This window comes from Manis pentadactyla, chromosome 2 (assembly GCF_030020395.1).
Source record: "Manis pentadactyla isolate mManPen7 chromosome 2, mManPen7.hap1, whole genome shotgun sequence".
Lineage (NCBI taxonomy): Eukaryota > Metazoa > Chordata > Mammalia > Pholidota > Manidae > Manis > Manis pentadactyla.
In genome coordinates, this window is record NC_080020.1 from 49678816 (window position 1) to 49705718 (window position 26903).

A 26903-nucleotide genomic window follows, 5' to 3' on the forward strand; every position below is an offset into this window, starting at 1 on the left:
CACACCTGATCATCTACATGTGCTCTCTTACAACACTAAACTATGTTTTCTACCTTTATCTTGTATCTACCTACCACTTCAGCATTTTATTAAAAATCATAATAATAAAGAGAGAAATGTGGTATCCACATATAAATGAAGTATAAAAACCAAATGAGTATTCATATTTGAACTGACTGTTTATAGTTCATAATGCATGAGCAAAACCGAAAGTTTCTGTGATGACTGCCCTTGTACTGTTCACTATGTAACTTATTCATTATGTAAGAATTTGTTCTCCATGTAAAAACTTGTTTGTTATGCCTCAGAAGATTGGAGACTGACAAAAATTAGGCTTGGGGTGGAATAATGATTGTGCATTGAGCATTGACTCCCCTATACAGAATTTTATTGTCGTTAACAACCATTTGATCAATAAATATGAGAGATGCCCTCACAAAAAAAAAAAAAAAAAAAAGGACAGACTTCCAATGGTAAAATAAATAAGTAACCGGGATGTAATGTATAGCATAAGGAATATAGTCAAGATATTGTAACAGCTTGGTAGGGTGATAGCTGGAACCTAGAATTATGTATATAAATGTTCTACCACTGTGTTGTACACTTGAAACTCATGTAATGTAATACTGTATGTCAACTACCCTTCAATAAAAAATAATTATTAAAAAAAAAAAAAAAAAAAAAAAAAGATTGTATACCAATGATACCTTAATAAAAAAAAATGAGGCAAGTACCAACTAAAGGAAAAGTTCAAATCCACACAATCAGGGCACTGGATTTGGGGTGCTCTACCTGGATCGAGAATGCAATACATTTGTATAATGAAAATGACCATTTAGCTAAATATAGGGATATAATCATATTCAAAAGTCGGAGAGAAGATGGGCTGTAAGAGCTAATAAACATCAAGTATCATACAAATAAATACACAATGCTGAAAAATTTTAAATTAAGATAAAAACACAGCACTTAGAAACTTAGAAATACAAAAGTATTAGGAGAAAGAGCTAAGAGTTGAACATCACTGCTCCTGTATCATGGGAGAGTAGTTATTTTTGTTGTTGCTAGGAGTCTTTGATATATTTGGTTTTTTAATTATTGCATATATTGCTTGATACATTTTTAAATAAAAAAGCAGTATTGATACTACCTATAAGTTACTTCAATTAGCCCACACAATTATGTCTTTAGCTGGGATTTTTCTTTGGGGAAAAAATAAGTTTCTAATGTGATGTTAGGTTTCTACTTTGAGAAAAACCTCATCTTGGTTTAATAGAGGGGGCATGTATGCCCTTAGGCCCATGTCATGAACGTGGACCGCACAGTCCTGAGGCATAGGGAAATGCCTGTTTTCCAACAGTCAGATGACTGCAAGCACAAGAACACAGATGACCAGGGCTACAGTGACATCGATGGCCTCTCCCTTCCTGTGCCTCCAACAGGAGTTCACTAGAGATGGAGAGGACTGCTGGGGATTGTGTTTGTGTGTTTGGTCTAATCATCTATTGCTACAGAAAAGGCCAACCTGAAGCTTAGAAGTATAAAACAACAATCGTTTTTTATGTTCACGGACTCTGTGGGTTGGGGATTTGAAGACACAGGAATCTGTGAGCTCTTCTCCACTCCATGACGCCTGGGCTTTTGCTAGGATGAATAGCTGCTGTGGGAGCTCAGATGGTTTCTTCTCTTGCATGTCCAGCACCTCAGCCGATGGCTGTGGATGGGCACCAGTGGCACTGTCAACAAGAGTGCCTGCACAGGGCTCCCCAGCATGGGGTTTCAGGTCATGCGGCTTCTCAAATGGTGGCTCCAAGAGCTAAGGTCTCAGTCAGTCAGGCGAAGTGGCCTGGCCTCTATGACCTGGCCTTGGAATCGCAGTGCATCACTTCTGCCACCCTCCACTGACGGAAACGATCACAAGCCTCCCACTCAAGGAGAGGGAACAACCTACCTCTTGATGGGAAGAAGCATCAAAGAATTTGTTTGGGGGCAGTGTAAAACTGTCACAACACATCAGCAGGAGAGTAAATAATAAATGATAATAGAAGAAAGTTTCCCAGAGCTGAAGAAATGCTTGAGTTTCAAACTCCTTTAAAAAGGACCCTAAGTGCCAAGTAGGAGAAAAAAAATAGATTAAAATCTGGACATATCTGGACAGTGTTTCAGATCACCGAAGGTAACTATTCCTAAAAACTTCCAGAAGGAAAAGTAATCTATTTGAAAGGAACAAGAATCAGAAGATGATATCAGACTTCTAATTGGTGACAACAAACAGAAGTATAAGAGCAAAATAAATCCATTTTCAGGTAGAGGAGAACACAGAATGATTACCTCATCAAACTGTCTCTAAGGTTTCTAAAGGTTCAAAACAAAAACCAGAAATGCAGAAGATACAGCACAGAAGAATCAGAGGGCAAAGAGACCAGAACTGCATTAATTAAAAAAATTAATATCAATCTTGGAACCTAAATCCCAAATAATTTGTTGGTTTCTTGTTCTGCCCTCCCAACTTGGCTGGAAACTCTAGAAATCAGTAATCTTGAACCTGGATTCTCTTGGGATCCTGGGGGAGCAATTTTAGCCTGTTGTCACCACTATCCTAAACTTACCAACTTAACCATTAAAGTATTTCCCTCCTACCTAACAGATTCCCCCTCTGATCAACATGCTGACTCACATGAGTTAGGATTAGGTTCTACTCTGAGTAAAAGAAAACACAACACACACACACGTTGATTCCTCTTTGTGCAAATGCCATCTGCAGTGGTGGCTGATCGGGGACGTGGTGTGCTACCCTCCACTGGTATGTGTCCAGGAGCCTGCTCTCTGAAGGCTATTCAAGCATTATCTCTAAGTCACAAACCCACAATCTATACTCTGTTATATGCCTAGTCTGGAACCCTGGGAACTATTTCCCAGGTTCCTTAGCCAGTCAGCCTCCTGCTGGGTTCTGCTGGTGGGAGGTACTAGATGGGGATTAGAAGGGGAAAGAGGGGAAAAGGGTCTTCCTTTTTTCCAATGCCAGCAGCAGCAGCCAGTTGGCTACAGATTCTTCTGCACAGGCCTTATCCTGCCATTAGTACCATACTCCCTCCCCACTGGGATGTACCTCCCTTGCAAGTCCTGGTGCCCATCAGGGTCCCTCTTCTCAGAGGTTTTCAGCACCACCCTTAGGGCATTTCAAGCTCTGAGGTTCTGGTAACATCACCTCTTCCTTTTGTTCCTTCTGGGAGGCATCTGCTTCCTACACTGAATTTCTGGGACACCTCAGGGCACCTTTCTGCTCTCTCAGCCTTCCCCATCCTCCAGGAACGAATACCCCACATCAAACCCCCTTGGTTTGCAATACCTAGTGTGGCCTATGTTTCCAAACTAGATCCTGAATCATACTGTCTTCTCAGCCAGACTTTGCACTCCATGAAGGCAAGAATTGAACCTCTGCATCCTTTGACTACTGCCTAGTACATACTAGTTTATAATAAAGATTCATATAAGTAATTAGTTAGCCTTTAGTCCATGATGGGACTAAAATTGGAAATCAAAATGAAGCATGATAAAGCTTCGTAAAAAGTTTCCATGATAAAGCATAGGGAAGCTTTCCATGCTGGCCAAGGGGTCCATGTGGTGTTGTTCTGGGGTCCCATCCTAACTTAAAGGGAAACTTTCATGTCCAGAGCCCTTGATGTTATGCAAATTAAGGAGGAGGATGTCCTCAAATTCCTTGCAGCAGAAACCTACTTTGCTGGCACCAACCTTGACCTCCAAATGGAACAGTACATCTACAGGAAAAGCAATGGCATCTACACCATAAATCTGGAGAACCTGGGAGAAACTTCTGCTGACAGCTGTGCCATTGCTGGCCATCGAAAACCTGGCTGATGTCAGTACCACAGCGTCTAGGAACACCGGCCAGCGAGCTGTGAAGTTTGCTGCCACCAGTGGAGCCACTCCCGTTGCCGGCCACTTCCCTCCAGGAACCTCCACCAGCGAGCTCCCGGCAGCCTCTGGGAGCTGAGACTTCTGGTGGTCACCAGTCCCAGGACTGACCACCAGCCTCTCACAGAGGCATCTTAGGTTAACCTGCCCACCAGTGCCTTGTGCACCACAGACCCTCCTCTGCACTGTGTGGACACTGCCATCCTGTGCAACAAGGGAGCTTACTCGGTGGGTCTGATGTGGTGGGTGCTGCCCCGGGATGTTCTAAGCATGTGGAGCACCATTTTCTGTGAACACTGTGGGAGGTCATGCCTGATCTCTACTTCTACAGACACCCTGAAGGACTGAAAAGGAAGAGCAGGCCGCGGCTGGAAAGGCTGTGACCAAGGAGGGATTTCAGAGAGAAAGGCTGCTCCTGTCCCCAGGGTCACTGCTGCCCAGCCTGAGGTCGCAGACTGATCTGAAGGCATGCAGGCGCCCCCTGGGCTAGTTCAGCAGTTTGCCTCTGAAGACTGGTCCACAGCTCCCGCTGCTCAGGCCTCCGAGTAGGTAGGAACTACGACTGAGTGGTTGTAGGCTGTTCTTCCAGACTCTTCAACAAAAAGGAAACAAGGCTGATGGAAAATAAAGTTTCCACAAGTTGTGTCTGTTTAAAAAAATTAAAAATTAAAAAAAGAACAACCATGGGAAAGATTATTTCAGTGCACGTATGGATTGTCAATACTGTTGACAGAAATCAAGAAATGCTGGGATCTGTGCCAGAGGGGCCCAGTGCCTGTCTCCTTGGGGGCCACCCTTCGCCTGACACCCCATGGACACCAGGCTAACAATGATTGCTTCAGCGTCTGTTGTATGTGTACAGTAGGCAAATGAACATAAAATCGAATGAACACACAGAACAAGGATAAACTGACCCAGCTTGACAAACCCAGTCTCTCACCTGCTCTGTCCTGCCTGAGACATGAAAAAAGAAATCACTGGATCATAAGGATTAGTAGAGCAACAGTCTCCATTAGCAACGAGGGGAAGTATAGGATAATTTGCTTGATGTGGGGACTAACAGCCTAGGTACTAGCCTGATTTTTAATACTGTCTCTTCTGCCAGTTTTTTCCTACCCAGAAAATAAAAATGACCTGTATATTTGCCTTAGAAGATATGAAAAGTTTGTAGTGCAAACATTTTAATTTTGCTTTGTTATCTGTCCCACTAGAAATGAAATATATGACTATTTTTCATCTTTCATGTAGTGAATATTATGGTTGTATAAAACATTATGGTTACATGGATGTTTTATTGCCCTTGTCTAGCTCGGATTAATACATAGTCTACAGGCACACACCTGATCATCTACATTTGCTCTCTTACAACACTAAACTCTGTTTTCTACCTTTATCTCGTATCTACCTACCACTTCAGCATTTTATTAAAAATAATAATAAAGAGAGAAATGTGGTATCCACATATAAATCAAGTATAAAAACCAAATGAGTATTCATATTTGAACTGACTGTTTATAGTTCATAATGCATGAGCAAAACCGAAAGTTTCTGTGATGACTGCCCTTGCACTGTTCACTATGTAACTTATTCACTATGTAAGAATTTGTTCTCCATGTAAGAATTTGTTCGTTATGCATCAGAAGATTGGAGACTGACAAAAATTAGGCTTGGGGTGGATTAATGATTGTGCATTGAGCACTGACTCCCCTATACAGAATTTTATTGTTGTTAAGAACCATTTGATCAATAAATATGAGAGATGCCCTCACACACACACACACAAAAAATATATATATATATATAAACACACTTCCAATTGTAAAATAAATAAGTAACCGGGATGTAATGTATAGCATAAGGAATATAGTCAAAATATTGTAACAACTTGGTATGGTGATAGCTGGTACCTGGAATTATCATGTATATAAATGTTGAATCACTGTGTTGTACACCTGAAACTAATGTAATACTGTGTGTCAACCACCCTTCAATAAAAAAAAAAATTATGGTTGTGAATTTTGTATAAAACATTATGGTTGTGAATTTTGATGTGGTAAGAGCAGAAACTCTAAAACTACTAATAATAATGTTTAAAATGAAATCTTAGAGATTTTTCAGTATTTAAAAATCTATGAAAACATTAGCTAGTTTCTTCTCATCACATAACCTGAATATTATTAAAGGTCTTTAAAATTTATCAATGAATAAATGTTTGTTAATCTCACTGCTGCAGCAGAGTCATACTATTGATGAAAGAAGTCTTATTTTGGAATTAGCACAAGGATGGGAACAGAAGATTTTTGTATACTAATTTGTGATAATTAAATATGGAAAATAAAGAAGTTTCATACACTGGTAAAAAAAAAAAAAGCCAAATACTGGTCATGAAATTCTTACAATAAAGCTGCCCTTTTGATGTGCATCTATTTTAAAGTTAATATTTAAGTATTGTATATGGGAAACTGCATAAATCTTTTAAGTATACAGCTCAATTAATTCTCATTCCATATTCTAAAGGTTGGTGGCCAAATCACAGGTCCTTCTCCACCTTCATCTGACTCTTCTTACTCACTTTCCTTAATCCCCACCACCACCAACCACTGTTATGGGTTCAACTGTGTTCCCCAAAAAAGGGAAGTCCTAATTCCCAGTATCTAGGATATGACTCTACTTGGAAACAGGGTTTATGTAGATCAAACCAAGTTACGATGAGGTCATGGGGGTAGCTAATTCAGTATGACTGGTGTCCTTATAAAAAGGGGACATTTGGAGACAGAGGAAGACAATGTGAAGACAGCCATGTGACAATGGAGTCAGAGCCCGGAGTGATGTGTCTATGAGCCAAGGATGCCAAGGATGCCAAGAATCTCCAGAAGCTAGGAAGAGGCGAGGAGGGAGTCTCCCCTAGAGCCGTCAAAGGGAACACTGCCTTGAGGCCCCAAGCTCAGACCTCCAGCCTCCAGAACTACAAGAGAACACATCTCTGTTGTTTACAGCCACTCAGTTTGTGCTACTTAGTTACAGCAGCCCTAAGAAGCAAATACAAGCACTACCTGATGCAGCACGTTTTCTACTTATTTCACCTGATTTCCCCATGAGATTTCTGTCCCTTTGGCTGTTATGTCTCAGTGCATAAAACAGTATGGGGCATGCACTGGGCATGCAGTCATTACCTGCGATCCAGAGCAGACCCATACGTGTTAGAAAACTTGACACGTACATGAGAGGGGAGAGAGGCAAGCCTATTTGTAGCCAGAAGTAACAGAAAACACGACTCACAGTAGTTTGAACAAATACAGATTTATTCTTTCCCATAAAAGCCCAGCGGTCAGCAGCCCAGGCTGGGGCAGCACCTCAGCAGATGTGCTAAGAACCTGCACTCAGCTCCAGTGTGCACTTCTGGCCCCATGGTCCCAGGAGGCCTCTCTGCACCTTCAGGCGTCACCTCCACACTGCAGCAGGAGGAGGGGGGCAGGCAAACGGCCACAGCAGCTGCTGTCTGGCACATCTTACTGGGGCCTCGTCAGCAGACTGCTGCTCGCTCCTCAGCAGGTACAGCTCTCACAGGGCCACACTAACTGAGGAGCTGGGAGGGCGGCTGAGTTTAGCCTCCTGGCCAGGGAAGAGGAGGAAGGTGGGGGAGCGGTGTCAGGATGGGGCTGCATGGGCCAGCCACGTGCTTGCTTCAGTGGGGCTGCTGCTTGTGCAGAAGGATGAATGTCAGTGTAAGCGCCAGGACAACTGGCTGGACACGGCGGGGAAAACTAGATCCCTAAATCACACCCAACACAAAAAATTAATTCCAAGAAGATGATATACTAAATTTGAAAAACAGAATTTTAAGACTGGTACATGAAAAAATATTTGGAAAAGCTTAGTAAATGATATTAAAATGCAGGCTGTACATCAGATGACATCATTAGAGAAATAAGACAAGCATACTGGGAGGCATCTGCAAAGCACACAACCTGACAACCGGGACACAGGAGCTCATATGCATCCACAAGAAAAAGCAAGGAGCAATACCCAAACCACCATGGAGGAAACACAAAGGGTCTCTGATGGCACCAAGATCCTTGACCTAACTAGTAGAGAAATTCAAATTAAAACTATTGCACCCTCGTACTTACTACACTGATGGATAGTGACTTCAATGGGGCATGGGGGAGGACTTGATAATATGGGTGAATGTAGTAACCACACTGTTTTTCATGTGAAACCTTCATAAGAGTGTATGATACCTTAATAATAATTTTTAAAAACTATTGCACCCATCAGATGTCACAAATTAAACACTCGGCCAGTATCAAGTGCTAAGCAGTGGGCAGAGATCTCAGACGCCCAGGTAGGAGCCAAACAGATACAATCCACTTTGGAGAGCAACGGGACATCTAGTAAAACTGAAATGTTGCATGTAACTTACAACTGGGCGGTTCCTGGACACCGAGGGGCGGAGATGTGCTCAAGAGTGTTTAGAGCAGCGCTCTTAAGAACAAAAACCTGGACACTGTCTAACCACCCAGCAGTGATTGACTGAATGGAGAAACTGGAGTCCACTCATGCCATATCCTGAGCTATATGTAACCCAGACTTACAAACAATGCTAAACTTTAGTAGGAATTGAGGAATACAGTCTGGGTACCATTTATAATTGTTTAAAATGTAAAGCAACACTGTGTTTGGGGATATATACCTCCATGGTAACTTTTTTAAGAAACATTAAGACTGAGAATCAGCAGAGATCACCTCCAAGAGGAGAGGCATGCATGCATTTAGGGCAGGGGACAAATAGGATGAAGTCTGTCAGCAATATTTTATTTCTCACATTGCACAGCAGGTACATGGATATACAGCTCTACTTAACTTACCACTGGTGAAATTACTCAAGGTTTAAATGCCTGTAGCAAAAATGTAGATTATGGTGTCATGACCCCACATGTGAAAAGACTGATGTAAGAACATACATCTAACCTTCCAGGGAAGCACCTCTAGGCATGAACTTTGAAAGGAATGCAAGCAAGACCCTGCCAGCCAAGAACAGACCATGATCACTTTAATCTATGTCTTCAAATCACTTGTCTAACACCTGCTGGTTCTCAAGTCTGTATATTCATCAGTTGATGGTTCTTTTGTAACTGCCCTTGCCCAGGCCTCACCAATTCTTAAACCAGAACTAGAGAACAAGGGAGGCTCACTTTCATTCTCCAGGTGACTCTAAAATGTAGCCAAGGGAGACAGCCATCCAGTATGGTGCCAGTTTGCCTAATAATTCAGGAATTTGTGGAAGGTAAAAACGAGCCGAAAATTAAAGGCCAAGCATGGTGAGCATGGTGCTGATGACATGGTTACAGCAGACATGCAAGTTCCAGGCTCCAGGCCTCGCCATCCGCATCAGTGTGGACACAGTGCTCCCCACCAGGAAGGAGATGATCAGCAAGGCAGCAACTGTGAGGCTAAGTGCTGTGGAGCAAAATGCGCTAATACACGGAACTGCTCAGAACCGTGCATAATGGCATATGGTAATGAAAGTTACCTATTTTCAAGAAACAAACTGTTTGGGGAAGCTGCTCCATAAATTCTTTCAGTAAAGAGGCTCACATTTACTCTCACAGCTACATGGACAGGGCCCCAGACCTCTTGGTCACTGTGAGCCTGCAAACAATCTCTTAGCATCCAATCTATCATAAGAGGAGTCCTGTATACACACAGGAAAACACAGAGAGGCCAAGAGACAGCTAATAGTAGGGTGATGAAAAGCTCTAGAGAGTGAGAAGAAAGACCAAGGGGAAAATAAAATTCTTACTCTTCACTTCATCTTCTCTACTACCTGTTTTTTAGAATAAGAATCTAACTGATAATGTTAATTACAAAAAGCCTGGTTGCAACAGAAAGACAGGGCTGCTCTGCCTTTAGGGTGGACACACAAGTGTAACAAGAGGCAAGATGCTGAAGATGGCTCTGGACTGGTTGGGACACAAAGTTTTGGCGCCGTGCCAGGGTCAGGGGTGGTCAGGAGGGGATGACTGGGTGCAGCGGCAGGCCAGGGCCAGGGTGGGGGAACCATGAGAGCTGCCAGAAGGCAGGGTTTTCCTCAGCTGCTAGCTTTCTTCACTCTGTGTCATCTTTGTCCACTCAAGGCCCCCACAGGGAATACTATTACTGACCAATATGTCCTCCTGCACTCACAAATCCCATTCAGATCATCCTGGAGCCTCCTCAGCCAGAGTTCCCTAGAGTCTCCTCAGGCTCAAGTCACACTCTCTGCATGGCACCAGACATCCTCCTCAGAGGCTCAGAGCACACAGGATTTGGCACAGGGCCCTGTCCCCAGGACCCCACTAGCTGTGTGACACCAGGCAAGTTTTGTTTGACCTCTGAGAACTGTGTGCTCCCCGACCGTGGAATGGCGGGTGGGTCGGGGAGCACACACCTGCCTCTTGGGGCTTTGCCAGAGGGCTGAGGGTGGGAGCCAACAGCCAAGAAGCCCTGGCCACCTGGAAGTTATTTTAAGAAAAAGAAAAGCAAGCCCCTGAGGACATTCACATAGCAGAGGTTGGTTATTTCACTTTATTTAGCAAAGTCACACTCTGGGTCCCACCTAGCTGCTCCTTCAGCCTCACTCCAAGGTCTGCCTTGGGAAGAAGCTCAGAGGGCAAACAGGAAGGCCAAGCATCCTCAGCTGACCTCCTCGCTCATCACATACACTGCACATCACAGAACAAAATCACTGCTCGAGTCCTCAGGCGCCCACCCCACTGCGGTTGGGGGACCTCCAGTGTTCAACAGCCACCTGCTGGGGCCTCGGCCCAGCTGCAGGTAGACTCCCCCTACTCCTGAGATGCTCTCAATGGCCAGAGCCTCTATCCCCAACTATGGGGAGGCCAAACTCTGTTCCCCAGCCTGGAGCCTGTCCCTGCTGGGCAAGAAGCAAAATGTACGAAAATACTTTAATTATTTCTTTGAGACAGTTAAGAAATAAGGTCGTCTTGTTTTTCTTTTACAACCACAGTAAAAAAAAAAAGTTCACACTCATGAAGACCAGGCCCTTCCCAGAGCCAAGTGCCGGCCACTCAGTAGAAGCGCTTGTTCCGCTCCTGCCGCTTCTGAAACACCACGGCCCCCACCACGGCGCACACGATGATGCCCAGGAGCGCACACAGCAGGAGCAGGAAGACCCGCCACCCCGTCAGGGGCCCGCTGCGGAAGTTCCCCGTCGGGTCATCCACGTTGTCTGAGGGAGAAGAGAGGGGGAGTCCAACAGGACCAGGCAGGGGATGGGCCTGTGAGGGCCCCACACCCACCTACGGGAGGACGCTGAGGCCTGCTCACAGCACCAGTGAGGGACAGGCCAACAGACAGAGGGAAAATCCCACTGGAACTGAGGTTCCCAGGGATCGAGGCCCTGGGTGCCCTCTGCTGCAAGAAACTGATGAAAACAAGATTTGGGGGCTCCCTCGGAGAGCCTGAGTCTGCTTTCACAAGCCCCACCCGCCACCCTGCACAGCATCCAAGGTCCCCATCTGGAGAAATACAGCCCTGACCAAAGGCTGCCTGACTCACACCTGGGCACACACGGAGGCTCCCAGGGAACCACCCAGGCCGCCAGCCCGCTACCCCGTCCCTCTGCTGCAACTACACCGCTCCTCTGTTCATCAACGCTCACTAGCCCCAGGCCCTGACAGCCGGCTATCTCCTGGAGTCCAGAGCCCCCTGGGCTGTGGAGCTCATGGTCTCCTTTCAGAGGCAGCTGTGAGCGAGTAGGAGCAGACTTCCTCAAGTCCGCCAGTCTGTGGGCAGAGGCTGGCATCCAGACTCAGGTCCTTTACCCCACATCCCAGGCCCCTTCCTGCCACTCCGCCTCCACCCCCCAGCTATGGCCCTCTACTTTGCACTGTGGGGTCCACTCAGGCCTGCTCCCACTCAGCCCTCTGCCCCATGCTTGTTTCTCAGCCTGCCGGAATGCCAGTCAGAGCCCACCTACATCCTCCCTTCCTGCACAACCTGACCTGGGCAGGCCCACTGACCTAGTCTTGCCGCCAGCCTCCCTACCTCTGCCCTCTTCTTTGCCTTAGTTACTAGACTGAGCCCCAGAGCAGTGCCCAGGCCATGGCCAGGCAGCAACCATCTGCTGAAGGAATGAATGGATCAATGAGTCTATAAATAAGCTAATCCCCGCCAAGCCAACCACATGGGGTTCTTGGGTGGGTCAGAGCAGATGTCTCTGAAAGCCCTTGGCAGCCAGAAACCGCCAACCAATGACTGCAGAATAGTATACAGTAGGATTTAACATACCTAAAAGCATTTTGCATCTTAAAAAGGTGAGATGTCATATAAAATACTGGGTTTCACTCTGGCTGATACTCTACATGGTGACCTTGGGCTAGGCTGAGAGCCCCTCAGGAACCCTGCCCCAATGAAGCCTGTACTTCATTACCCACTGGGCACACAGATGCAACTCCAGGATTCTTGGGGTGGATTTCTCCACACACCAGGGCCTTGCTTCTCCAATAAGAACCCTTGCTTCTCCAATAAGAACTCCATTGAGAGAATGGAGTGGTTGCTAGTTAGAGCCTTGGGACGAGCCCAGGCCTTGGGGTTTTGCAAAAACTAATTTGAATCCTGCCTTTACTTCTTTTTAGCTGAGGAAACCTGAGGGATCAGTTCCCCTGGTCAATGACAGGACCGATGTTCTAGACTGCTCATTGAGGTCACACACCTGTGGCATCAGAGTGCTCTGCTCACCACCCATACCAACAAACGGTCCACTTTGGCTTTACTGGCCACTGTCCCAGCACTGAATGCAGGAGGAAGCAGGCCAGGTGCTCTTAGTGTCTGCTCATCAGCACTGACTGCTGACCCAAAAGTCCAGGCCACAACCACAGCTGGACAAAGCAAGGGCAAACAGATCATGGGCAAGAGCCCAGGCCACAGCCCTGCACCAGGTCACCCAGCCCAGGCCAGAAGGGGCCTCACGCACATACCTTTGGGCGATTTGAGGAAGTTGACACTGGGCTCAATCTTGGTCCAGTCAATGTTCTCCTCATCAGGTGTGTGCTCTACCATCAACTGGAACAGCTTCATGGAGATGATGTCATGGTTGTCTGTTGGACCGAAAATTAGCTTATAAGAGTCATGGAGCCTGCCTTGGGGAATGTGGCCCTTGCCCCTCCCCAGAGAGAAGCTACAACCCCAGCCACACGAAGTGGCCTAGGGAGAAGCTTGCTTCTGCCCACTGCTGGGCCTGTTTTCTTGTCAGTGACTTCCAGCTGCCGCAGCAGGCTATATTCCAAGGGCTGGAGTACCTGCAGAACACAGCAGGCAGAAACCCAGGAAGAGGCAGAGCGGACAGAAAAAAGCATGGGTCTCACAGTCAGTCACCTGGGTCTAAATCCCAGGTCAGTTTCCCATTTGTAAATGGAAGTGATAATCTCCATCTTGATAGTTATCATGGCTAGTGAATGAGAAAGTAAATACAATGTGGAAAACATATTGCCAGGCAGGTGGCATTTACCTGAAAATGGAACCAGATAAGGACCCACACATTGTTCTACAGGTGGTTGAGAAGCCTGAGCCTCCCTAGGGTAGGCAGGCAGCTGCCAGATATTCCTGTCAGAGACCCAGGATGGGGTACAGATGAACAACTCGGCCACTGGCTGAGAGCTCGGCCCCATGCATGGTCAGTGACTGTACCTGAGGAGACTTGGGAAAGGCCCAGGTCTAACCAGTCATTGATCACCTCATTTTTGAGATGGGGAAGTTAAGGTTCAGAGATAAGATAGAGGTCCTGGTCAGCTATCAGTCCAGCAAATCCAATGGAATCTGAGGAAAGGCCCCCTTTCATGGAGAACTCTACAGTCTGGAAAATGAAGAGCCTATAAAGCAGGACTGGCAGCCTGGCATGGCAGAGCCCAGGTGGTACCTGACCACGCACAACCTCTGGAGGCTCAGGAAAAAGCACCACCCTGAAGGCAGACTGGAGTCCTCTGGGTGTGAACCTGAAGCAACCCCTCCCTTTAACTCTCAAATGCCCAATGGTCTCAGTTGTGTAAAAGGGGAAGAGACTGCTACCTACCTAGGAATATATCACATGATTTTATCTCTGAGATGCCTGGTGCAGAGGCTGGCATTCACAACCCTTCAATTGACGGCCCAACACTATTGTGCAAATGGCCATCTCCAACACTCTTCACTGGGCCTCTCCAAACAGCCTGAGAGAGATCCACCTATGACAGACCTGGCTTTGTTCCCAGAACTTTCTCACGACACACACTGAAATACTGCTAGATGAAATTCAAGGTAACCTGAAGGGAAGGGTTGTGGTAGATCTACAGATGAAGCAAGAATGGCATTGTCATAACTGATGACCAGGTAATCAATGAGCAGGTAATGATTACCCAAAGGTGAGTGAGTAACAGGAATGAGGCGGCTTACTGGGCTATTCTCCCCTTTTTGGGTACACAATTAAAACTTCCACATTAAAAACTTTAAAACTCCTAAACAATGGGCACTCTGGGGAATGAATGGACCCAGACACTTCATGGTGAAGGGGAGGCTCCTGGGCAGTGGCTAGATTACAGGCCCTAGTAATGTCTATCCTAAGGATAAAGAAGCCTCTTGTCTAGTCCTCCACATTGCTTCCAATGCTTCCAATTCTGGTTGGCAGGAGCTGGCCCTGGGCCTAGGGCTTTCTCAAGGCCCTGAGAGGAGGACAGAGGACCATGGCCAAAGGCTACCATCAAGTGCCACTGAGACCTGGTGGCTCATTGAGGCCTACTCAGGCTGGTGCCACCCGAATGCTTACAGAGCACTCACTGTGGGCCAAATGAGACAGAGCCCTGGATCTATGGAGCTTATAGTTCAGTGGGGGACACAGACCATAAAATAAAAATGATATAGTAGATTCCAAGGTAGTTAAGTGCTATGAAGAAAAACAAAGCCAATAAAGGAGATAGGGAGTCTGCAGGGGACTAAAGGGTGTATGTGCAACATTAAATAAGGGAATCAGGGAAGGCCCCACTGAGGAAGTGACTTCTGAGCAAGATTTGAGACAAGGATGAGGCATAAGAACAAAGGCCCGCAGCAGGAGGGCACTGAAGTCAGGACGGCCTGAGCAGGGGTGGGGGACACTTAAACTATTCAGGGAACACAGACTCATTGATGATGGGGTGGAAGGGCTGGCACGTGGGGGCCTGGCAGACCAATGGTGGGACACACAGTGGCCTTGACTGCGTGATTGGAGAAGTGTGGTGAGACCTCACACAAGTATTAAAGTGATCACTCTGGTGCTGTGCTGGGGAAAGAATTCTGGGGGCTGGCCTATAAAGTGGGGACCACTTGGGAAGCCCCTGCTGTTGTCCAAGTGCAGGAGGATAGTGGCCTGGCCCCATCAGGTTGTAGAGGGGAGGGAAGTGGTCTGCTGCACTGTGAAGACAAAGCCACAGGATTCGCCAATGGATGAGAGGTGGTGTGTAAGAGAAAAAAAAGAGTCCAAAATGACAGCAAGGTTTTTTGGCTGGAGCAATCAGAAGGATAGAGATACCACTTATGTCTTAGTAGTGAGATGCGGTCCTCAGCTGTGAGCATGTGACAGCTGAGCTGCCTGCTGGACATCTGGGTGATGCCGAGCAGGCTGTTGGTGATCTACATCTGGAGAGGTCTGGACTGGAGATGAAAATTTGGGATTCTACAGAAGCCAGATTCAAAGCATCCCAGCATCTAAAGAGAGGGGAAGATCACTGAGGAGGAACTGCTCATGGAATAAGCCCAGGGTGTGCTGACCTACACAGGTGATGGAAGATGAGGAAGAAACCCAGGCATTGTGGAACCAAAGGAAGAAAGTTAAGAAGGCAAGCAACTTTCTCACAAGCTCCCAACAGGCCAGGGAAGGTCAAGAACGGGACCTAATGCCTTGCTCAGTCCAAACACTCACCGGACAGGTCGCCAGTGCCAGCCGAGGCTCCAAAGTAATAGCCAGTGGGCAGACGCACTCCTGTGATGTCAATGCAATTCTTCCACTCGTTCTTGTCCTCCAGGTCAGTCATCACCTGCAGCCGACCAGTGGGTCAGGCACACCCAAGGCCTGAGCCCACCCACCTCCTCAAGACCCTGCAGAACTGGCACAGACAGAGCTGGGCCCCTGTCCTGCCTGCTCACCGTCAGCCGGCCCCGGGAATAGCGCACAGCCAGGAAGGTGTCATGGTCACGGTTGCGGAAGTCAGCCGTGCAGCCCGCCAGCTCGGTCCAGCGGCCATCCTTGCTGTGGTCGTAGGACAGGGAGCCATTGTTCACCATCACCGAGATGTATGGGAATACACGCTGAGACCAAGACACTAGTTACTCCATGGCCAGCCCAGCCTGTAGAAGGCCACAGGGTACCCCCCACGCTGATCCCCAGAGGCTCCCTCTGTGCCAGGACCACAGAGAACAAGCCAGCTACCCAACCCTTCCTGTCCTGCTCTGCAGGAGAGAGCAGGAGCCTACCTCTGTGGTCTCATCATTGGGATACGTGTCCAGAAAGATGGCTAAGCCATGGAACTTGTCTTTGCTTCCAAACACAGGTCCTGGAATTAGAGGAGATGCTCTCACAATGGGGGAAATTAGAGTTGGCTCCTAAGTACCTGAAGGACAAAGTAATGCGAGTGTGGGCAGGGGCAAGAGGGGCTCATTGTAGTTGCTCACCCAGGAAAAAGAGGGGACCTCTAAGGGGAGGTCTGCAGGGGTGTGACACAGAGGACTCAAGTTTGAACCCTGAACTGTGAGGGGACAGCACCTACTTGTGTGTTCTGAGGTGTCAGGTGATAAGGGGATAACCCAGCCTGTGAAAACAGGTAGCTAAGCAGGAAGGATCCCTCCAGAGCAAAAATGCAGGGGTCAGCAATCTTCTGTCAAGGGCTATAGAAGAGACATTTTAGACTTTTTGGACCACTACGGTCTCAGCCACATAGTCTTCCTCATTTTTGCTCTCTTATATAGAACAGTAAAAACCATTCTTAGCTGGCATATGACACCAGGCCACAGCAGGGTAGAGCTGAGCTGCAGGAAACAGCCACTCCTCTTCCCAAAGGAACACTTCCCCTAAGCCAGCCTGAGGTCCCAGGTTTCCTCTACAAGGAGCAGGAACACCATAAAAGGAACGTGCAGAGTGGAGGCTCCTTAACCAGAGATGCTCCCACCTGTGCAGGCACCACCCTACCTGGCACCAGGCGGTCGCGGGTGTACCACAAGGCAATGCCATCTCCATGGAGATTCTTTTTCCCTGCACCGTGAACTTTGAAGTGGACATGCATCTCCCAGTCCTTGAGGAAGCAAGGCTGGAGGCAGAGAAAAAAGATCTGCTAGAGCTCCCTGAGCCTCCCTGCCAGCTGGAAGGAACCTGGCACAGGCCCATCTGCCCCACCCAGAGGGCACTCCTTGATACCAGGATAGCCAGCAAGGTCACAAGTGCCACTGACCAATGGAATGCACCCCCACCCCCAGTGTTCTCATCAGGAAGGGAGGGGGCTGCCAGACCCTCCAGGGGAGAAAGGGAGGCCAGTGTCCCAAGGCTGCTTGAGGCCCAGACTTCACCACCCCAGCCCTGGTCTCCTCCTGGCCTGGCCACAGGTTCTCACACTATGACTCCCTTTTCTTCACATCAACCAAACCCACTGGCGCAGCTTCCTCTCTCCATCCCACTGCTCCTGCCCTGGGATCTTGTGAAAGGATTACTACCCCTATTTGAGCCACATATTTTACAAAAAATAAAACACATTCAGAGGCAAAATAATTTGTCCACAGAAGGTAAGTAGTTGGTCTTAATCACACCTAGCTCTGACTCAGAAATCTGTGCTCTGTCTTCTACACCTCCCATGGCCTTCAGGACTTTAACACAAACTGCACCAACTCCTTTCTAGTCTCCCACATCCTTGTAACCACCTTCCAGATTGAGAGACTCAAACCAGGTCTGGCTTAATCCAAACTCCAAGCTCTTGGCCAGCACACCTCCCACCTCTTGCAGACCTAACCAAGCCCCAGTGGTGACAGGGAGGAAGGATCATGTTCTGGGGCCTCTGGGCTACCATGATTTAAATGAAGAGCCGCTACCAAGAAGACAGATCCTCCCTGACATCCAGGAACACCAGGTGCAGAACAGAGCATTGCCCAAGGCAAGGGAAACAGCCTGCCCTCACTCACCAAGAAGTTGCTCAGGAAAACTAAGTTGTCAACATATACTCTGACAGGAATCCACGGAGAAGAAGTCTGCAGATGGGTGTGTGAGCAAGTGATTAAACAAAGGCTCATCAGAGAGACAAACTAAAACAAGGTATTGTTGACTTATCAGATCAGCAACTATTAAAGAGATCATTAGCACGGATGTAAGTGAGGTTGGACAGAAACACAAACTCTCAACCAATGGGGCTGTGAATGCTCCCACCCTCTTGGGGACAGTTTGGTTGTTGCAGCCTTTTAACAGAATGAGGCAGATCCATCAGCACTTAACACTTAACAATATCAAAGATACTAAGAGAGGAAAAGCAAACTACAAGACAGTATCAGTGCTGTGTTCTCATTTTTGGGGAAAAAAAAAAGGAAATAGTATATATAGAAAGAAAGCAAAAAAATCATAGAAACATGAGCCAACATTAATGATAGGTGACTTTGGTAAGATAACTACAGGCAATGTTTACTTCCTGTTTGAATTCTGTATAATGAACATATTAGTTCTGTAATCAGAAAAAACTCAAAAATAAAAACCTTTATAACCCATCATAGGTGATCTGGCTTGTGCACTCACTGATCCATCAGACACTGCTCTGGCTCTGGACACCAGGAACCCAGGTAAAAAGACCCAGCTCCAGCCCAAGAACATGGAGCTAGCAAGTACTGCGTAACAGCTTACAGGCAGTGTGAAGTCTCAGCCTTCCCAGTTTTCTATAGTTCACCGGCTCTGGGAGAATCTGCAGATTCTACAGGGGGCAAGTGATGCGACCGGCTCTCGAGGATAGATGGACAAGGAATCTGAGCCCAAGACCAGCTAAGGGAGAGGAAGGCCTGGTGAATTAATATTACTTTGGGTTGTAACCTCAAGACTGCAACCCAAAAGTAAAGTGAATGAGAAAAGCCCTCCCAGGGGCTGTAGCTCAGCTCTGAGTCCTCCCAATCACTGAAATTGGACTAAGATGACTCACCCAGCCCTCAAAATTTTTTAACAAACAATCTTATAAATACAATATCTGGCACACAATAAAAAATAACCAGGCACACAAAGAGACAAGATATGAACAAAAACCACCGGAAGGAAGGCAGGCAGGCAAGCAGGCAGGGAGGGAGGAAGGGAGGAAACAGGTTGACAAGACTCCAGATATTGGACTTTAAATTTAACTGGCTTACTATGTTCAAGGACAAGATTGAGAATTTGGGGGAAATAACTGAAATTTTAAAAAATCACACTACAAAAAATTCCAGAAATAAAAAAATAAAATAACTGAAATTAACAATGTAATGCATAGGTTTAACAACAGATTAAACACAGATGAAGAGAGAATGAGTGAACTCTTAGGCCAGTCAGATAAAAATATCCAGAATGAAACAGAGGATAATTTAAGAGTGATAGAAAATTGTGGGTAAGAGAGAGGAAAGAGTGAGAAAGTCTAAGCTATGTATGACTGGAGTTTTAGAACACGAATCGAGAGAATAGGGCAAAGGAATACATAAAGAGATGGCCAAACACTTATTAAAACTCATTCAAAGACATTATACCAAGGGGGCATAAAAGAAAAATATGATGGTGTATCTTTGCAACAGAATCCTATGCACCCATGAAATAGAATGAGGTACCCTCTTGCTACTGTCAAAAAAAAAAAAAAGACATTATACCAGAAATCTTCAATCTTACAAACTGAAAGAGATTAATAAAAAGAAAACCATACGTAGGCACATTTAAAAAAGAAAGGGGGTAGGAAAAGACAGAGCAAAGAAAAACATTCTTAAGAGCAACCAGAAGGAAAAATGAAAGATTATCTTCAAAGGAGCAAAAATTAGCCTGAAACTGGACTTCTAAACAAAACACTGGGAACAAGAAGATAACAGATTGATGTATTTGCAGTTGAAAGAAAGTAACAACCAACATAGGATTCTATACTTAGCAAATGTATCTTTTAAGAATGCAGGTGAAATTAAGACAGTTTCAGAGAAGCAAAAACATTAAAACTACCTTTCATTCTTTAAAGAGAAGGAAAATGATCCAGAGACATATATGAAGTCAGAGATTCAGGGAGGAATGAAGAGCAACAAATACAGTAAATATGAGGGTAAAAATCTAAATAAATATTTGAGTGCATAAAACAATTTTCATGTGATCCAAAATAGAAAAGATTAAAATAAATGACAACAATGGGCAAATGGAATTAAAATGTTCTAAAATCCTTGCACTGTCCAGGAAGAAGGTACACATTTTGATTTTCATTTCTCTAATAACTAATGATGTTGAGCATCTTTTCATATGCTTGGTAAAACATGCCTGTGTGTTTTAAACTCCAGAGTAACCATTAAAAGAACTGGGAAACAAGCACAGAACTTTCAAATGAGAAGAGCAAAAATGGGATAAAAATTAACTAACACAACAGGGAAGGCAGTATAGCACAGAGAAGACAAGTAGTGACTCTATAGCATCTTACTATGCTGATGGGCAGTGACTGCAATGGAGTATGTGGGGGGGCTTGATAGTATGTGTGAATATAGTAACCACAATGTTGTTTATGTGAAACCTTCATAAGACTGTTCATCAATGATACCTTAATTTAAAAAATATAAAAAATAAAAAAATTAACCAACCCAAAAGACCAGAGAGAAAAATTAACAGAGAAATGCAGTACAAATACAAAATAAACAGTAGGATGGTAGATTAAATCCAAATACATCAGTAATTTTACTAAATGTAGACAGACTAAAGGCTGGTAAAGGTACACAGGCTATTATTTCTTATAACTGCATGTGAATATACAATTCTCTCAAAATAAAATGTTCAGTGTAAAAAGCAAATAAAGGATCAAAGACTGAAACTTAAGAGCTAAAACTATTTAAAAAAAACCTCTTAGATGAGAACACGGGAAAATATTCATGACAGACAACAAAAAAATTGATAAATTTGATTCATCAAAATTTAAAATTTTTGTTTTTTGTTACTTGACCAAAGAACATCAACAGAATGAAAAGACAACCCACACACTGGGAGAAAATACTTCCAAATCATATACCTGATAAGGGATTAATATCCAGAATAGAGAATCCCTAAAACTCAACAGCAACAACAAAAAAAGTATTCAAAGATGATTAAAGGACTTGAATAGACATTTCTCCGAAGATATAGAAACGGCCAATAAGCATAAGAGAAGATGCTCAACATCATTAGTTATTAGAGAAACACAAAATGGAACAAGATACCACTTCACATCCATTAGGATGGCTATTATTTTTTTTTTAATGGAAAATAAGTGTTGGCAAGGATATGGAGAAACTGGAACCCCTGTGCATTGCTAATGGGGATGTAAAATGGTGTTGTCCTATGGCAGTTTGGTAGTCCTCAAAAAGTTAAACATAGAATTATCATATGGCTCAGCAATTCCATTTCCTAGTCATATACCCAAAATAACTAAAAGCAGAGACTCAAACAGACACTTACATACACCCATGTACATAGCAGCATTATTCACAATAGCCAAAAAAGTGGAAACCCGTGTCCATCATCAGCTGAATGGATAAACAAAACATGGTGTACACACACATACACAGAAACATTATTCAACCATGAAAAGGACTGAACTACTGGTACATGCTACAACATGGATGAACTTTGAAGACATAATGCTAAATGAAGTAAGCCAGACATAGACAAATATTATGAAGTACCTAGACTAGTCGAATTTCGAGACAGAAAGTAGAATACTGGTCATCAGGGGCTGTGGGGAGTGAGGAATGGAAGGTCATTGTTTAATGAGTACAGTTCCAGTATGGGAAGATAAGAAGTTCTGGAAATGATGGTGGTGATGGTTGCACAAGTTTCATGTACTTAATGCCACCAAACTGTACACTTAAAAATGGTTAAGATAGTAAATTTTATGTTATGTACACTGTACCACAATAAAAACATTTGAGGAAATTTTCTTTTGCATGTGCAGATACATAAATACAATAACCAAAGCTAGTTTTTGTAGATATTCATTACCTTCTTAAGCACTGCTTCAATGCCAATGAGTATCCTATTGAAGAAAACGGTTTCATAAATTAAATTATTTAAAAGTGGAAAAAAAGTTAAAATGGTAAAATTTGTTATGTGTGTTTTATCACAATAAAAATAAACCAATAACCCCCAAAACCTAATTATATGCTCTTCACAAAAGACAACTCTAAAATATAAAGAAACGCAAAAAAGGACAGAAAAAGATAAAACATGCAAACGCTAACCAAAAGCAAGCTTATACAGCTAATTCAATAAGAAAGTTTAAAAAGGGGCTTTCCTTAGTGACAAAAGACTTCATTTACCAGGAAAATTTTAGCCTCAGAATACATAAAGCAGAAATTGACAGCATTGCAAAGATGAAAACAAATTCATACAAAGAAATTTTAACACTCTTCTTTTATTAACTGTTAAAAACAAGCAAAAATGTCAGGAAGGGTATAGATTTGAACCCATTCAGCAAACTTGACCTAAGTACCTAAACGGCATACTATATTCAACTAGCAGAGAAGAGAAGCCACATTCTTTGCAAGCACACACGGAACATTTTCCAAAAACCTGACCACTCCTAAGTCTCAACAGACCTTCAAGTATTGAAATCATAGAGTATGTTCTTTGACTGTGACAAACAAACTAGGTATCAATAACTTAATTTTTTAATAACAAAGCCCTTATATATTTAAAAAATGTTTCACCTATATAAAAGTCAACCCAGAAACCAGATTTCAAATTACCTCTTTGGCACCCAGGGGTTTTCTGCACATGGGAACAAAACGCTGTGGAAAGAGTCCAAGCTGGGGCGAGGTGTGCCTCCAAGGAGAAGGGCAACTGTGAATGGAGAGGTGGGAAAGGAAGACCTCCCCTCCTGTCCCTGGCATGTTCGCAGGCAGATTAATCTCAGGTAAGAGTACACATGAAAGCTGAGGACTTGAAAACTGATTCCTATAAGACTATCTGGGCCTTAGAAAGTCTCCACGTTCTGTAGATTGAAGACTGCCAATCAGCGGACAGAAATAATACAATACACACAATATAAAGCGTTTGAAGGATTTTAAGCAGATGAGGTACAGGCTGCAACTGATTTAGAAGCTGCTTTGAGGGGCAGAATGTGACATGGTCATAGTCCTCCACTTTCACTGCACAGCTAGCCACTTGTGGAACTCAGAAACCTTAATACCCTGGCCCTCCCCCAGGCCAACTAAATCAGAATCACCTGGCAGTCAGTCTTTCACAGTTCGGTTTCCATGTCTTTGCTTGCAACAAAACGGAGGGCAGGGCTAATCCAATATCAGCTGATACATTATTAAGTATTTTGATGAAAGATCAATCACTACATGATTTGGGGTTTTAAACCAAAACAAGTTCAAAATATTCAGTGGCCCTGCTGTAACAAAATTCCCTGCCTCTCCATCTAGCTAGGTGAACAAAGATTCTCAGCATTCACATCTATAAAAACAAAAAGCAGGAGTGGTGCTGAGGCCTGTCTCTTCGGACAACATCCATCCAGGAAGGGGTAGGGAGACAACACTGAGATGCATTTCAATAAATTTTTACTTTTGTATAGTAACTATTCAAAAATCGTGTAATGAGCAAAAATGCATTTATTTTGATCAACTGTGTTCCAATAATTAAAATAATTCCAAGGAAAATACTAAAACTAATACCTTAGTTTGAAGGTCCCAGCAAAATTTAAATTATTACACTTATTTTAGTTACAGAGGAATGTGCTAGGCTAATCAGTAAGAGATGTTCAAGCATTAAAAATGCTGAATTAGGATAAAACTCAATGTGAAAATGAAATGAAAATACAAGTTAATTAAAAAAACTGATGTACAATTTGGGCTGACTCATAGTGTTTATTATAACAAAGCATGGATATCAAATTGCAACGTTTAGAGTCCACTGAATACCCTTAGGAGTACTTACCACTTTTATTTTTAAATGGCAATATTTAAAGTACATTGGAAACTATTCCCTTTGCAAATATTTTAACTTATGATAAACAATTTTGGATATCAACTTTTAAAAAATGCAAGGGGACATATACTTTCAGATAGTACATCGGCAAAAAAAATGTCAACACCACCACTGCAGCCTCCACACAAGACCCTGTCAGGGTGTGGCCCAACCAGTCCCTGTATTCTGTGCTCAGCAGAGCTCTAGTCACCTCTGCGCCACTCCTTGGTCTGGGCTGCCCCCTGTCGCAGCAGAAGCTGGGTCTTATCTCTGCTTGGAAGACAGCAGGTACTCAGGGTGTTTGCTAATTTAGTTTAGTTCCTGTCCCAGAAAGAGTGAAGGCAACAAAAAAAAGAAAAAGTCCAGAAAGCATCTCTATGGCCCAGAAAAGGAAGAGGATTGCTCTTGGGAAACACTGGGCAGAAAATTCTAAGAATTCCAAGCAATTTCTTTAAGGAATTACAGGATTCTCTGCAACCCTTCAGTGAGTATCAGAGGAGCCAAATAGGAAGGTCCCTGGAGCTAAATGCAGAAGTGGGGGAAGGAAGACAGTTATATTCCAGCCTGTGAAAATTCTATCAAGGCAGGTGCAGAATCCTCTCCTATCACTTACAATGCCAATCTCCAGCTACCTACAACTGTAATTACTTGTGACCAAACCAATTCCTAAAAATTTCAACCCTGCTTGTGTCTTACTTAAAAAAAGTTACACTGAACTCATTTCCATGAAAAATATAAGGCTACATTATAACTTTTAAAAATGATCTGAAAGCCCTAATAATGTGACAGAATGTGACTTGGGGGAGACAAGGTAGTTAATGAAGTACTGAGTGGGTGGCACTCAAGCTGAGACACGCCAGATGAGAAGGAACCAAGCAGGCATGAAGAGCCAGGAGGCAGTGTCCTAGACAGAGGGAACAACAAGTGCAAGGGTCCTGAAGCAAAAAGGCAGCCAGGAAAGCTAGAAAAAAATTAACAGGCTGGAGATACCAGGCATCAAGGGCCAGGCTGTTATATTCCTTCAAAAGGCGCATTTATTCCTTCACAGGAGACCCCAGGCTCAGAGAATCAGATGAAAGCTGATGAGGCAACACAAGGACAGTGTGGGCTCCCAGAACTAAACGGGGCAGTCACCCAGAGGACCAAAGAGCAAGACGGTGAAGAAAACTAGGACATTAGCCAACAACACAAGCTGTGGGAAGGGTTGGGATCAAGCAGACCGGGGAAGGAGCAGGTTCTGCCCCAAGCTGTGACCCAGCCCAAAATAATTCTCCTTTCACCTCTTCCCTGACCTAGACTTCCTCGCTATGGAATCTGTGTAGCAACTGATCTTGGCTACTGCTCATGTTTGACATGACAGTGACACTGGAAGCTGCCTGACCTCTGCGGCAAAGGTCACAGAAATTTAGAACTGCCCACAAGTCCAGTCCCTCTATATCACTGATGACAAGACACTCAAACAGAAACTGAGGGAGAATCTGCAAGAATTTCTAAGGTGTAAGGTTCCTACCCTGTCCAGGGGGAGGGAGTCAAATGTAGTGAGTGTACTGCTAGGCTTGGAGATCAGACAGATCAGTCTAATTACTGTTTATGCCATTCACTGTTAACTCTGCATGAGGACGGCCATCTATCTCAAACAGCTTGTTTAAGAATTAAATGCGTTAAGGCATTTTAAGGGTGCCTAACACACGCAAAATGCCCAGTGAAGACCTGTTTATTCCATTTATTCCACTATTGGGAAGATTCAATTCAGAGAGTCTGACAGCCCCACTGCTTATTGGCCATGTGACTTTGCCTAAGGCACTTTCAATTCTGAGCCTTACCTTTTTGGTTAGTTAATGGAGATAACACCGCTTACTTCATCTGGCTTTTGAAGGAACTAAGTGAAAAGGCTGTAAAGCGTTAGGCACAGTTCCTCACACAGTAACTTCAATAGCCATTGTTATTACTGGGGGTTGTGATGACCAAGATGGGGAAGGGGAAGGGGAAGGGGAGGGGAAAGACGGGGTAGGGAACCAAGCTCGGGTCCGGGCTGCTACGGAGGCTGGTAGTAGTGGTTTACTTAAGGGTATGCCTAGCTTCTTGGGAGCCACTCACCTGGTGGTTCCAGATAGAGCCCTCTTTGCTGCGCTCGTCAGGGGTCAGACGTACGTACTGGCTCGTGAGTATAGTGCTGCCTTGGAAGTCCCAGAGGGGCATGGAGCTGGAACCGACCCCTGTGGGCAGAGACCGGCACAGACAGGAGCGTAAGAGGCCATGCCAGGACTGGCACTGCCATAGGCAGAAAACCCACAGGAGAAAGGGAACTCCCTTTCTCAACTCTATACAGCCTCGCCCTCTTCCCGCACTCATTCCCGCCCCAGGCCTCACCTTGGTAGGGCTTGATAAGCGAATGCTCCCTCTTGAGGTGTTCACTGTTGCCATCAGTTATATCCGCAGCCACCAGCCCCAGCAATAGGAGAAGAAGAAACAGAAGTGTAATGGGGCCAGGGCCGGGGCCAGTAAGCCCAGGCCTTCCCGGGCACTGCCGGCCCCAGCCCCAGCGCCAATTCCAGCCTTGCATCGCCATTCTCCGTTCCTCTGAGCCACTTCCGTCCTAAGACTTCCGCCTTCCGGGTGTCCCATCTAATGGCCTCCGACCGGAAACCCTTCAACCCTAGGGTCACAGGGGAGTTAAAAAGCAAACCCTTGCAGCCGCGGGGACGGCGGCTTTATATGCTGAGCAGCCTCCGATCCTAGCCCAGCGCAGTTCCATCTCAGCGACCCCGAGGCTCTTGTAAGCCAGCCTCAGCAATGG

The 26903-nt window shown here is 44.9% G+C and overlaps 1 protein-coding gene and 1 pseudogene across 3 annotated transcripts; one reads left to right on the plus strand and one right to left on the minus strand.

Moving 5' to 3' along the window:
- Positions 1–994: 994 nt before the first annotated feature.
- LMAN2 (lectin, mannose binding 2) lies at positions 995–26857 on the minus strand. Of its 3 annotated transcripts, none has more exons than XM_036886938.2 (8): positions 26477–26857; positions 26204–26322; positions 17129–17246; positions 16417–16496; positions 16090–16251; positions 15866–15980; positions 12918–13037; positions 995–2103 (listed from the first exon to the last, which is right to left on the minus strand). In XM_036886938.2, exons 1-8 carry the CDS (start codon positions 26673–26675, stop codon positions 1883–1885), a joined length of 1134 nt encoding a protein of 377 aa, XP_036742833.2. In that variant the 5' UTR covers positions 26676–26857; the 3' UTR covers positions 995–1882. The 3 variants fall into 3 exon arrangements, with proteins under 3 accessions (XP_036742833.2, XP_036742835.2, XP_036742834.2); XM_036886940.2 differs by lacking the exon at positions 995–2103 and adding an exon at positions 7223–7548 and having other exon boundaries at positions 26477–26838; XM_036886939.2 differs by lacking the exon at positions 995–2103 and adding an exon at positions 8731–11167 and having other exon boundaries at positions 26477–26829.
- LOC118913160 (40S ribosomal protein SA-like) lies at positions 3667–4950 on the plus strand (annotated as a pseudogene).
- Positions 26858–26903: the final 46 nt, after the last annotated feature.

What these genes read in the sequence shown, in the direction of transcription:
- LMAN2 (XM_036886938.2), bottom strand. Translation starts at nt 26,675, where the DNA reads ATGGCGATGCAAGGCTGGAATTGGCGCTGGGGCTGGGGCCGGCAGTGC. An exon ending in CCGCGACCGCCTGGTGCCAG is followed by an intron (nt 16,497 to 17,128) that starts GTAGGGTGGTGC and finishes CTCTAATTCCAG; the next exon opens with GACCTGTGTTTGGAAGCAAA. An exon ending in ATTCCCGGGGCCGGCTGACG is followed by an intron (nt 15,981 to 16,089) that starts GTGAGCAGGCAG and finishes GGTCGGCTGCAG; the next exon opens with GTGATGACTGACCTGGAGGA.